At 42.2% G+C, this 13,259-nt stretch overlaps 1 protein-coding gene across 8 annotated transcripts in view; it reads left to right on the forward strand.

Annotated features, from left to right (window-relative positions):
* Nucleotides 1–13,259, forward strand: part of GRAMD1B (GRAM domain containing 1B) — a 216,808-nt gene that overhangs the window by 76,657 nt on the left and 126,892 nt on the right. The window contains exon 3 of one of the 8 annotated variants that reach the window (XM_074977045.1): nucleotides 4,392–4,542. The exons of the other annotated variants lie outside the window; for them this stretch is intronic. Coding sequence (XP_074833146.1) covers nucleotides 4,392–4,455 — 64 coding nt within the window. The 3' untranslated portion in view covers nucleotides 4,456–4,542. Of the gene's footprint in view, nucleotides 1–4,391; nucleotides 4,543–13,259 lie in introns of those variants that run through there. 8 annotated transcript variants of the gene reach the window in all.

The following is a 13,259-nucleotide window of genomic DNA, read 5'->3' on the forward strand; positions in this document are numbered from 1 at the left end:
TATAAAACTTATGCTGTAATTCAAACAGATGTTAGTCTATGGCAGGTGTTTATGCTGGATTGGAACTTGTGGTCTTTTGATCTATGCATGTGTGTCTTGCATGATGGAACAGACAAATGGACCCACTTTCTTCAATCTCTTGCTTGTAGTGGTAGCCCGTTAGTGTTGCTTCAAAGGAAGACAAATTTCTTCAAGCATAGGAAAGGCCTTGTGGTTTTTAAGTTCAGTGGTGTCTCTGTAGAGGCTGCTCTTATTTAGGTCGGTGTCTTATCATTTTGTTAAATCTTGCTAAGCAGGTTTCCCAAATAGCCACTTAGCCTCTTTTTAAAGCACTACTTTACTGCATAAAATAATCAGTGATGAGTGAAGAATGTCATAGGATTTGAATTTGGTTTGAATGAGCATTGAGAGGTAGCTATTAGCGGTGCTGATCTGTGTCTAGAAAATGGGACTGGGAATCTCATTGGTACTAGGTATCCTTGTGAGACATTCCATACTTTCTGCCTGTGGCTGGTCTGGAAATGATGAGAACAAACCTTCCATTGATGGACTGGAGTTTGTTTCAGGCATAGCTGTTTACCACTGAAGTACAGAACTTGCTGTGAAAATTAAAGGTAAAGTAGGAGGAGCTGGGAGATTAATGTGGCCATTTTTTAACTATTAAAAAGTTCAGTTAGGTTGTGTTTGAATTTCCTGTGGAGCTGGTTGAATATTTTAAAAAACAAACAAACAAAAAAACCTGATACATGTTTAAAAAATGATTCCTGCTGTCATATAATTTGTGACTTATTCCAGTGAAAGCCAAATATCTGAATCCCAACAGCTTGTGAATTTCTGTAATGAGTCTTATTCTGATTGTACCATTATTCATTGTTTGTCATTTCTTTGTTTAAATTTTTGTCACCAAAGTAAAGAGCAGAAACAATAGCTGTGTGACTTCTGATTGGCCAGTCACAACATACTGAATAGTCAAAGCTCACAAGGTGATGAGCTTTCATGGGGCAGACCCACTTCAGGATTTCTTAAACTGTTTTCTACAGAACACTGGTGTTCCCTGAACAACTCTCAGGTGTGCTGTGAGAGTGGGGAAAAATACATTGATGGTATATATTTTCTGTTATTATATGGTATATATTTTCTGTTATTAAAACCAGATTCAACATTGCTTCTTCATTGCTATGATACATGATTACATCACTTCATTTTGTTTTTGATGTACATGTTGCTGTTTTAGTTGGCTGGTTTTTTTGGTCTGACAATAATTTTTTTTAAGAAAATTTTCATAGGTGTTCTGCGTAAAAAATATGGTTTGATGTTATGTTGTCTCAAAAAGTGTAAGAAACACTTCGCTAGAGAGTCTGTGCATAAGGCAGGAGGGAGAATCAAGTGCTTAGAGACAGGAACAAGGAACCAAAAGACCACAGTTCCAGTCCTGATTCTGTCACTGATGCATGTGACCTTGGGCAAGTCCCTTCACCTTGCCTGAGCCCTGGTCTCGTTGTCTGTTTAAAAAAAAAAATTGGGAGAACAGCAAATTTTACACAACTTTGATATGGGGTTTAAGACCCTTGGATGGAAAGAAGCTATATAAGTGTAAAAGGGCTTTGTAATCTTTACAAGCACTGTTACTGTTTGCTGGCTGCTTCTAGAATTGCATCTTCACAGCACAGCAACATGTTCCATGGACCACTAGTCCCTTTTATTTTCTTTTTAATAAAGCCTAATGTCAACTTGCTGCCTTTGGCTGTAGTCATGCATCTCCCCACCTGACAGCTTTAAATTCATATGCTGAGGGTGAGTGGAAGAACCTGACAGGAGCTACAGGACATGGAGGGATGCTGGTGCCTTTCCCGTCAAATACACTGTCTGATTGCTTTAAGGTTATCATGAGGGGGTGGGATTATTCTTGATGTACATGTGTGGGGGTGGGAATGAGAGCGGTTGTCACAGTGCGTTCTGGGGTCTCAATATCCTATAGAATTTAGGCCATTGTGTTCTTATTTCCCTCACCGTGACAGGCCTCTGACAATTCTTAATGGTGCTTTTATTTTAGGAGCCACAGCTACCATGGCAACACAATACTTTTGATGGCAGGAATTTCAATTGCTTGGGCCAATGATTTACTCTCCGGGAGTTGGGACTGGGATTTTTATTGCTGCAGCCTTATGAAAAATATGAGGGAGCAGGATTCTGGGAACAATCAGCAGTGTGGCTGAGAGAAGTAGCAGACAAATGTGCAAAGTGATTTTAGATCAGAAGTTGCATCTTTTTCTCTTGTTGAGAGAGAGTCTAAAGCCGTGGTGTCCAACCAATTCTGAAGCAACTGCAGCTCAAGTAGCCATTGCTATAGCAAACTAATCACATTATTCTGAAAATATATTTACTCTTCAAGCCAACTTGCCACATTCAACCAGCTAAATCACCATATGGGGCTAGTGTGTTGAACACCACGGGTCTAAAGGGATATGCAGCTCCTCTCTGGAAATATCCAGGCTCAGCGCTCAGTCCCATTATGTTTGTGAGATTACTACAATGTGTGGTGTCTTACAAAATATAAGAGTTAGAAAAAATGTCCATTCAAACTTCTTACGAAAAGTAGCTTTTTAACAAAAAGGAAGTTTGGGTCAAATTTTTTTCATTTTTTCATATGAAAGCATTTGGGTTTCCACCAATGAAAGCCAAAACATTCTGGTTGACAACCAAGATTTTGTATAAAAATTATGAAAATGAAAAAATGTATTTTCATTTAATTTTTTTCTTGGGGAAAATATTTCCTGGCCAATTCTACAAATATTAATAGCGATTGTTCTCATCATTTGTTTGTTCTTATGATGTCTTATACACTTTCCAAGTGTTGTAAGAAGGAAATGTCCTTGTCTTGTGAATTTCATGGCTCTAAAGACGAAGAAAAATCCTTGTCCTTGTCTACTAGTTTAAAAGCAGAAATCTTTGCAAATGCAAAAATCTTTGCAAATATGAATAGATGCAGTGATTTCCATTCACTGGTTCATGGGATTGTATTAATTACCCACTTTTCTTTTTAACAGCAAGCAAGTACTAGTGAAAATAGTTACAAATACTGAAACTATCACAGATTTTCACATCCATGTATATTCCTACAGGTGAGAGGTCAGCAACCAAAATAACAAGAAGAGCCATTTTATCTCAAATTCAGTAAATAACTCAATAACTCAAGAGCCACAATGCATGTGAATAGGAGACGGTCTTAAATAACATCAAACCATACTTTTTGTAACCCCTATTTTAAGAAAAACGCACACAATGATTTGTAATGCAATACATATTTACTGAAGGATGTTGACAAAGATTTTACATAGTCTATTTCTTCACAGTTTATGTGCGCGTACCCCATCTTCCTGATTTTTTTCTCCCACTTTAATTATGCCAATTTTATATCACATTTAATTTCAGTTTTCTTTCTTATAATGTGTATTGTCCTTCACAGCAGGAAACATAGAGACGGCATCATGTCCCAAAATACGCTACACATATTATATAGTAACAGAGAGGAAGCCGTGCTAGTCTATACACTATCAAAACAAAAAGCAGTCAAGTAGCACTTTAAAGACTAGCAAAATAATTTATTAGGTGAGTTTTCGTGGGACAGACCCACTTCTTCAGACCATAGCCAGACCAGACCAGACTCAATATTTAAGACACAGAGAACCAAAAACAGTAAGCAAGGATGACAAATCAGAAAAAGATAATCAAAGTGAGCAAATCGGAGAGTGGAGGGGTGGGGGGGAAGGTCAAGAATTAGATTGAGCCAAGTATGTAGACGAGCCCCTATAGCGACTCAGAAAGTTCCCATCACAATTTAAACCATGTGTTAATGTGCCAAATTTGAATATAAAAGGCAGCTCGGCTGCTTCTCTTTCCAGAATGGTGCGATAATTCCTCTTCAGTAACACACATACCTTGAGGTCATTGACAGAATGCCCCATTCCATTAAAATGTTGACTAACTGCTTTGTGGATCTGGAGGTTTTTGATGTTTGTTTTGTGCCCGTTGACCCTTTGTCTAAGGGAGTTAGAAGTCTGTCCAATATACAAAGCATCTGGGCATTGTTGGCACATGATGGCATATATGATGTTAGTAGAGGAGCATGAGAAAGTGCCCGTGATTCTGTGAGTAACCTGGTTAGGTCCAGTGATGGTATTTCCAGAGAAGATATGTGGACAAAGCTGGCAGCGGGCTTTGTTGCAGGGAAAGGTTATTATAGGGGGAGTTATCCAGCATTTGGAGATCACATATCATTTGCTATTTAGCTCTGAGTGGGCTTATTGTTGGGATTCTAGATGCTTTTAGATGTTCACCATTTATCGAAAATAATCAGGAGGTTGTTTTTTTTTTTATCTTTGCAATTATAGTATTGGGAGCCACAAAGAAGTCATTTGCAGATCCCTGCTCCAGATGTATAACATCCATTTGTAGCACAAGTGCATAACTGATTCTGTTGTTCAGTTTTAATGTTTTTAAATCCAAGTAAGGTGTTGAAACAAAATCATGTAACTGAGGCAATTGATTAAACAATATGAATATTAAATATTTAGATGGTCTCAGAGTGAAAATTATTTCTTGAAATTATTTGGTAAATATAGTAATGTTTGCAAGAATCTACACTGTTTTGTGAATGAGTCGTGATTCATCTTATTAACAGATTGCATTTCCTTCAATATTTCTCTCTCCTTCCCCAAATCTGCTCACCACAACAACACTGGGAACAGCCTCTGAAAAGAAACCCATACATTTATACCCACATTCCACAATGCACACTGAAATGTACTTCCATTCTATCACTTTGCCATACTGTGCAGAAAATCAGAAATCAGATCCCTAGTTGAAAAGCAAATGGCATTGTAGCTGGATCTTTTATCAGATTCTGCTATCCAAGCAGATTTGCAGGTTGGAAAACCTCATGGAAGTTATTGGATCAATTTCTCATCTTCTATGCATAACTGTTGTACCTCTTGTTGAATTACCATGAGAAATTGTGCTTTGTTTAGTTTTTGGATGAGAAAAGTATGTTCATCTTGCATTCCAAGTCACTGCTTTTTCTGAAGATGAAATAATAGGTAGATGACAGGAATTAAAGTATTTGTGTCTGTGTATGTATATTATGTAATCAGTGTATATGTAATGTGTTTAAAGTAGAAGCTGAACTATCCAGCATCCCTGGGGAGCATGGGTTGCCAGATAATCAAATTTTCCAGTTAGTCGAATGGTGCGGCTGGCCCTGTGTTGTTGACCCTGGTGGGGGTAGGGGGAGGCCCCGTCTCGAAGTATGGGGTGGGGGTGGGTGGGCTACCCTTCTGCCTCCAGGCTCAGCAGGGCGGGCTGGCCCCACTCTGCCAGCCCTGCTTGGGGGGCTGCCCCATGGCAGCTGGCCCCAATAGGGCAGCCAGCTCTGGGGTAGCCACCTAGAGAGGTGGTTAACAGAGTGTGCCAGTTATCCAAAAGCCAGCTAACTTGGCTTTTACTGTGCTTCAATTAATTGAAATGGCTTACTTCGGAGTAATTTATTCCTGAGGCAGAAACACAGCTATTTTAAAAGCAAAATTGTTGGAGTAAACCAGATCTCTTCCAAGTTTGTACCTTGACTATGGAATGGGGAGATAAAATGCCACATATTTTTGCCTTTATGTTTGTTGGGTTCAATGGGCTGGCCACATATTCAAACATATAGCCCATAACTTTCCATTTTCTGAGGCCCAGATATGAGAGAGATACCTTAGGCTATTCAGCAAAAGCTGGAAAACCAGAATTGGGGCTGCAGAGGAAACAAAAGTTGTGTAAAATTTGCACGTGCATGTAATTCCCTGCAGCTGCTGCTGGCTGCCTGCCCATCCCCTGCCTCGAAATCCCTCTCCAGGCTGGTTGAGGGGGTGGGGGAGTCAGGGTCGGGGTGGAGTGGGAAAGGGGCAGGGCAGCCCATGGTGGGGGGATGAATTCGCAATACTTGCGCCCCCCTGTGTATGGGCCTGTCATGAAACTCTTCATTCTGCAAGCAGTTTGTATGTCCAACTTGAAGCATCAAAGGGGTAGTCTTGTTAGTCTGTACCCATAAAAACAATGAGAAGTCCTGTGGCACCTTATAGACTAATTGGTATATTGGCGCATAAGCTTTTGTGGGCAAAGACCCACTTAGTTAGATGCATTGAACAGGTGGGTCTTTGCCTACGAAACCTTATGCTCCAGTATAGCTGTTAATCTGTGAGGTGCCACAGGACTTGAAGCATATATTCAGTGACCCAATAACTTAAGCCCTCTTCTGGTTTACAAAAGCTTGTCATGCAACCAGGGAGCATCAGCAGTCCCATGTGACATAGTTTAACATTCACTCAGCAGAACTAATGGATCCCCAGTGCAGCAATGCTAACAAATACTTTGCAAGCAGTCTTTTGGGAGGAACATATCTCCATAAAACATTGGTAAGAAAATTTCAAGGACTGAAAAAACAGATGTGGAAAAAAACATGCATGAAGAAGATGATGTTCAGTCAACATAGGGGCCCATAGAAGCACCTAGACGGAGAAGGGCATGATAGAAATGGTGAAGACAGGAATAACAGTGAGATTCCCTTCCCAACAAGCTATAGTAGTGTTGGCAGAGGGAAAAGTGATGGTGAGTCTTGTAGTAGTGATTGTGAAGATGGGCATTTTCCTCCCTGTTGTAAAGCTGATGGTGAACACAGTGGTACGAAAGATGAAGCAACGCTTTGTGGTGACATTGGTGAAGATGAGAACAGTGGTGAATTACATTGACAGTCACAATGTCAGTGCAGTCAGGGCTGGGAACGTTGAAGAAATGTGGAGTTGAGTGCATATGTTTGTTGTTTTTGTGGACGCTTTTGTTGGCTTTTGAAGAAATGCTGTTGGAATTCGGTGGGGAGAACTGCTCTCTTGCAAACGTGCCACTTGCTGATTTTAAGTCTCAGGAAATCTTGAACTGGTAAGACGTATGCAATGTTCACAATGAAGGAGAGAGGTTTTGTTTTTGTTGTTCTTTTTTTTTTATTTAGGTTTTCAGAAGATAGGCTCTGTCAAGCAGAGAGAAAAACACGTGCACTGGAATTCAGCATACCTCGGCTACAAATGCAAAAGTGTGTGCAACCTTTGCACCCAGCTTGCTGAGTTAGCATCTGTCACGGTCCCTGGACAGCCTCCCTCCTCTGAGGCTCTTTCCAGTCTCCCAAGTACACCCCTTTTAAGTGACAGATCTGTGCCTCTGGTTGTCTTTGGGGTGTTGCATTGTGCTTCAGTTGCTCTCTTACTGGCAGAGATAAAAAGTTTGCATGGGTGGCCAATCTACAAATATGGTCCAAGGACATCTGCAGATTTGCTGTGGCTCTACTGATTGGGAGAGGCAATCGAATGCTCCAGCCTTCCAACCATGTTACACAGCAGGCCCCATGAGCTTGGCACCTGCAGAGGTTTTCCTTTGGGACCCTGCAGATGGTATCAGTTTGCAGTGACATTGAAGCAGCTTCTGCAAAAGCAAGTCTGATCCCACTTTCCTTGAGGCATTGAGGGAAATGGGTTTAAAACAGATTTGTGTTCACATTGTCTTATCATGGATTGACATTTCCCTCGAGCCCCTTAGGTAGACGTGACTTTGCCCTCCATTCCCTTGGGACTAAGTAACAGCTGGCTTGCTGCAGAACCTTGACTCTGTCAGTCTTGGTCTACAACTAAAACTGGACTATGACGTGAGTGTGATGCTGTGGGGTGTGTGGGAAAAATTCACCTCCCTCAAGAGATGTAGCTAATACTAACAGTGGTAAATCCAATGAAGAATTCTGCCATCATCCTTGCTACTATCTCCTACGAGGTTCATTGAGTACAATGAGGAGAAAACTTCCTTTTGGTGCTGTAGGAAATGTCCATGCTACTGCAATACAGTAGTGTGGCAGCAGCCTTGCAGTTGTGTGGCTGTAGAACTTGTTGTGTAGACTTACGCCAGTTTTTACTGTAGACCTGAAAGTTGATCCTAGATGGGCAATTCCAGCCATGGCAATTGCGTAGCTGGAATTTTGACTTATCTGGCTGCCCTCACTAGGGAGGTCGATGGGAGAAACTCTCCCATCAACCTCTCTTACTCCTTGAGATCATGAGCAGGATGGGGTTCAGCTATTGACCACTGATAGTTCGACTTCGCGCTTCCGCATTAGGTATGTGAAATCAAACCCTGGAAGATCGACCCTGACTGAGTCAATCTCCTGGTCAGTGTAGACATCCCCTTAGCCTCTGTCTCCATGGGGCAGTCTTTCACCAGATTAATGTCATTGGATCTCCCACTTTTCTGCTGTGACAAAACATCTGGATTTCCAGGGTTGCAGCTGCGGAGTCCCTTTACATAGCTCTAAACTTGATGATTATGCTTGAGGGGGTACTCCTTATCAAGAAAGTGGTTTTGACTTTCTTGCCTGATTTCTCTAATAGTGCCTTTTGATCCAACAGTGTGCATTCAGGCCGGATAATATCACATTCAGGGGCATATGATATTTAGAAAAATATATATATTTTCTGTCACTCAACAGCTTCATGGTGTACAGACACTTGCCTGGTATAATTGCCGGGGACAGTCTAGAGGACAGAAAAATACACAAATAGTTTAATAGTTAGATGGCTCAGTTAATTTGTATCTAAGTACTTCAGTGTAGTTGGTGTGGTTTAAAATAATAATAATGATCAGAACATGAGCCTAAGTGAAAACTGACTTTGACCACATTATCCTCCCTCCCCCGACTGAGGGACGTTCTGTGTTACTTTAGCAATCGCCAGAGAGCTTCAGACACCTTTGACAAACTCCAGTCTCCTCTTTACCTGTATCCCCCCTACGCTTTAGAGACTGAGTTTCCATTGTGCCTACAAAGCTTTGGCATGAGGTAAGGCTCTTGCTCTTTTGTAGCACTTAGTGATTTTCTAAGTTTGAAAGTTTTCTGACCAACTTTAGGTCATTTTTGTGTTTAGAATACTAAGAATAGGCAAGCATCTAGTATTTTGACAAGAATCATGTGAGCCATTAAAAGGGGCACTGTCAGCTTCAAATCTGGTCCATTTAAAATTAAATATGTGTTATAATCTGGTATTATGTCTGCTCTCTCCTCAGTCTGCCTATTTTGGAGGAGGCATAGCTACATTTTCTTTTTTCTTTTTTTGCATGTTTAAGGCCTAAAGAAAGAGAAGGAGCCTACTGTGGTGGAACTGTGAAGTGTACAAAGCAAACAGACTGTGGAAAAAAAATGTTTCTTCTGACTAATCTTTTTCATCTCCAATAATTGTAGGTGTCATTTGCACAGGAGCTGATATAATATTTTTGGAGGGCTATTAAAATGGCTGTGTCTCTTTAAATATTTAAACTGCTTGACAGGGCAAACTTTATCCAATAGCCTACGGGTAGCAGCCTAGTAGAAGTAATTGTAACAATATAATTGTTTAGAATTCTACATAAAATGTACAATATACTTTGAATAGGAGGAAGAGAGGGATGTTGATGTCTTTTTAGACAGATGAAAATTGGGGTGTGTGTGTTGGAGACAGTTTAACAATTCTGGTGGCAGGAGCTGCAGAAGAGAAGGTTGTAGTGCTAATAGGTGAGGAAAGCATGGAAAGGAGGTGAGAGAGACAAAGGAGCAAAGAGAGACTAAGGATATGTCTACATGAGATGATAAAGTTGATTTTAAGGCAGTAAGTTTGATTTTACAACATCACTGTCTTCACTGTAAATACCGTTATGTCATTTTTTGGGAGCACTAAAGTCGATATTGTTATACCCACCATGCGAGTCAATGTTGTGTCAAGTTTGAATTTAAAAGATCAAATTAATGCTAGTATGTAAACTCCATTTCTTTCAATCAACTTTGTTAACCTTCAGAGGTGTCCCGCATATATCCCACAATGCCCCGCAGTTGTCCGCCCTGGCTGCTTCCATCTCCACTGTTCTCCAGATGCACAGGAGGTTGGAAACAGGAAGCCCATGAATTTAAATTCATCACCAGGAAGCCCAGGAAACTTAAGCGGTGCCCAGAAGCCTGGCTTTCTTTCTAGCCATCACAGCAGCAGCCACTGCATTGCATATGTAGCCATCGCATCAGTAGCATCTCTTGCCATCATGAGTACTGAGTTTGTGATCTGAGTTCTCAGGGTTGCAATAGAGCTCCGGCATGGACCCATCATGAAATCCTGGGTCGTCTTGCTGTTTGGGGAGAGGAATCAGTGGTAAGAAGACTTCAAGTGTCCGAGTGAAATGCAGCCATTTATTAAAAGATTTTGCATGGGATGATCGACAGAGGTTACTCCTGGGATGCTCCACAATGCTGGATGAAGGTGAAAGAACTCCAGCAGCTTATCACAAAGTCCAAGAAGCCCAAGACGTGCCAGTATTATGAGCAGCTGGACGCCATTCTCGGGAAGGATCTGATGAGGTTGCCCAGTCTTTACTGGGACTCTTCAGGAGGCCCTTCTGTTAAATCTGGTGGGAGCTGAGAGGAGCTCAGCCTAGAAGAGAGGCAAGAAGAAGAGGCCAAAGAAGAGGACGATGGGGGCAACCAGCAGGGGCCTGAGGAAGCTGTTTTTCACAGCCCAGAGCACTTCACCCTCAAGCCAGTCCCCTCTACTCTGATCTCCGAAACACCAGGATCCAGCTGTTCTGGTGAGTGTTCTTTTGCAGAATGCTACATGAGGGTTGCAGCTGGGTTTAGAAACGGGTTTTCTGTGGATCTATGCCCCTCAGAACAGGGTGTTAATATTTCTGGGGATGGAGCGATTCTCCTTTTTGGAGATCTCCAGGAAGGCCTCATCCAGGTGTACTCATCCACGAAGCTTTTGGGCAGGCCTGACTTATTGCGGCTTCCGCGATAGTACATCTTGCCATTCCAGGCAACCAGATGTCCATCTGATATCATGGTGCCACAGATATTTTGGCAATTTTTTTAGACTTATGCTCACACAGGATGAGCATCTCTTCTTTTTCACTATCTGTTGCTTTGTGGAGGGTGATGTCTTCTTTGGCAACCGAAAGAAACACAGGAACTTGGATTGGATTTATAGGCAATGCTCCTTGCCCATTTAAATTTCTTGGGACTGTATTGCCACAGCATGTGCCTGGCAGACGCTCCCTCCCCCGTTCCCCCTGTGTGGCTGGCTGGCTCTCCTGGCCTTCTCACCTGCCACCATGCTGGTGGCTTGACCAGGAGCCACATTGAAATATTTTTTCCCCGCCATGTGGTTGGAAAACTAGCCCCTGCCTTTCTTTGCATTTTATATGGAACCAACTCCACCCAGCTGGCCATGTGGCTGAAATCCATTCTTTTTCTTGCACCTTAACCCTCTCCCCCTAAATAAAAGTATTCTTTCTGTGAAAGCCACAGTCTGATTTATTGGTTTACATTTGGTGGGGTATGCAAATCATTATGGGGAGTGGGAGTGGTATCACAACAGTCAAATACAGCAGAATCCTGTGATGTCTGATCGTTCATAAAGCTATTTTTAAAGCCTGCCTGATTGCTGCAGCATGTGTGTTCACATTGGTGAGCGCCCTTGTGGGCAGCTGCAAATAAGCCCTGCTCATGGCATCTGCCTCTGCACTCCAGGTGTCATGAACTTCTCCCACCTGGATTTACAAAGGTTTTGCAAAATATACCATGCTGCAACCATGGTGGGGACATTAGTTTTGGAAAGGTCCAAATGGGTCAATAGGCACCTGAACCTCACTTTTAAACAGCCAACAGTGCATTCTACCACCACTCTGCACTTTCTGAGTCTTTAGCTGAAGTACTCCTTGCTGTGGTCCAGGTTGCCTGTGTATGGCTTTATGAAGTGAGGAAACAGAGGGTGAGCAGGGTCACCCAGTAATTACTATATGCATCTCCACAGGCCAATCCTGATTTTCCAGTCTGGGGAAAAAGTCCCATCCAGGAGCTTTGTGTACAGACCAGAATTTCTGAAGATGCACGTGTCGTGAACCTTTCACAAACATTCCACACTGACGTTGGTGAAATGACCTTTGTGATCTACCACCATTGAAAAGTATCCCTTTCGGTTTATATATTCTGAGGCCAGGTGGTCTGGGGCCATGAGGAAACCCCATGGCAACAAAGCCATCCACCGCCAGGGTCACAGTGTTCCTCAGGAGACGCTAACAGATTGAATTGGCTACCTGAACCACCACGGCCCTCACTGTAGATCTGCCCACCCCAAACTGATTTGCCACTGACTGGTAACTGTCTGGCATTGCAGACTTCCATGGAGTCACTTGTGAATCATTAAAGCAGGTCTCATCCTTGTATTGCTGTGCTTCAGGGCAGGGGTCAGCAAATCACAAAGTTCCATAAAAATGGACTTTTGCATGTGACAATTCTGCACCCACTACTGGTCATCCCAGGCCTCCAAACGATGTGGTCCCACCAGTGTGTGCTGGTTTCACAACTCCAAAAATGCCGCTCCACTCGATGCAATGCATCCAGGGTAGCCAGCATGTCTAAGTTCCTGGCCTACAGTTCATTGATTTCATCTCCATCCTCTTCATCCACAACCATTGTCTCAGCCCACTGCCTTTGTCGAAGCAAATACTGCACAACATTCTGGGAAGTGGCCATAACAGTCTTTGCAATGACTTGAAGCATTTGAGGATCTATGCTAGCACTAGCAATGTGCTGGAGAAAATGGCATGATTTCCTGTTCATTTTCACACTGTTAGTGGGTGCTCTGAATTCTGGGATAATGCATTGCATTCTGGGACAGTGACATCAAACACCCACAAGCAACTGCTGCAGAATTATTTCCCCACAACCCAATGGTACAAAACCCCCCAGAATGCAATGGTGTGGGATAGGTACCCACAGTGCATTGCTCGTGCAATTGAACTGGGATCAGGCAATGGAGACGCGATAATTCGACATGGAGAAACGGTAAATCGACTTTCCGGAACACATGTGGATAATTAACTTTGAGCTTATAACATCGATGTTAAAATGTCAAATTTATTTTATTTCGTAGTGTTGGCATAGTCTAGGTCTTGAAGAATAGCTGTAGCATCTTCATGGAGAATTTTAAGTATTGGTACAACAATTTTGAACTGGATCCTGAAACAAACAGGAGCTGTTGGACGTTTTTGGTCAGTGTGTGTCATAATGTACTCTCACTTGTTGATTTCTTTTTTCTTTTTGCTGACAAGGGATTCCCTGCAAATGTGAAGTTGTATAACTTGGAAGTAAGGTTCTGGTGCTGCTGGCCAGA

The sequence above is a fragment of the Carettochelys insculpta genome, chromosome 25 (assembly GCF_033958435.1).
Source record: "Carettochelys insculpta isolate YL-2023 chromosome 25, ASM3395843v1, whole genome shotgun sequence".
NCBI classification, from domain to species: Eukaryota; Metazoa; Chordata; order Testudines; family Carettochelyidae; genus Carettochelys; species Carettochelys insculpta.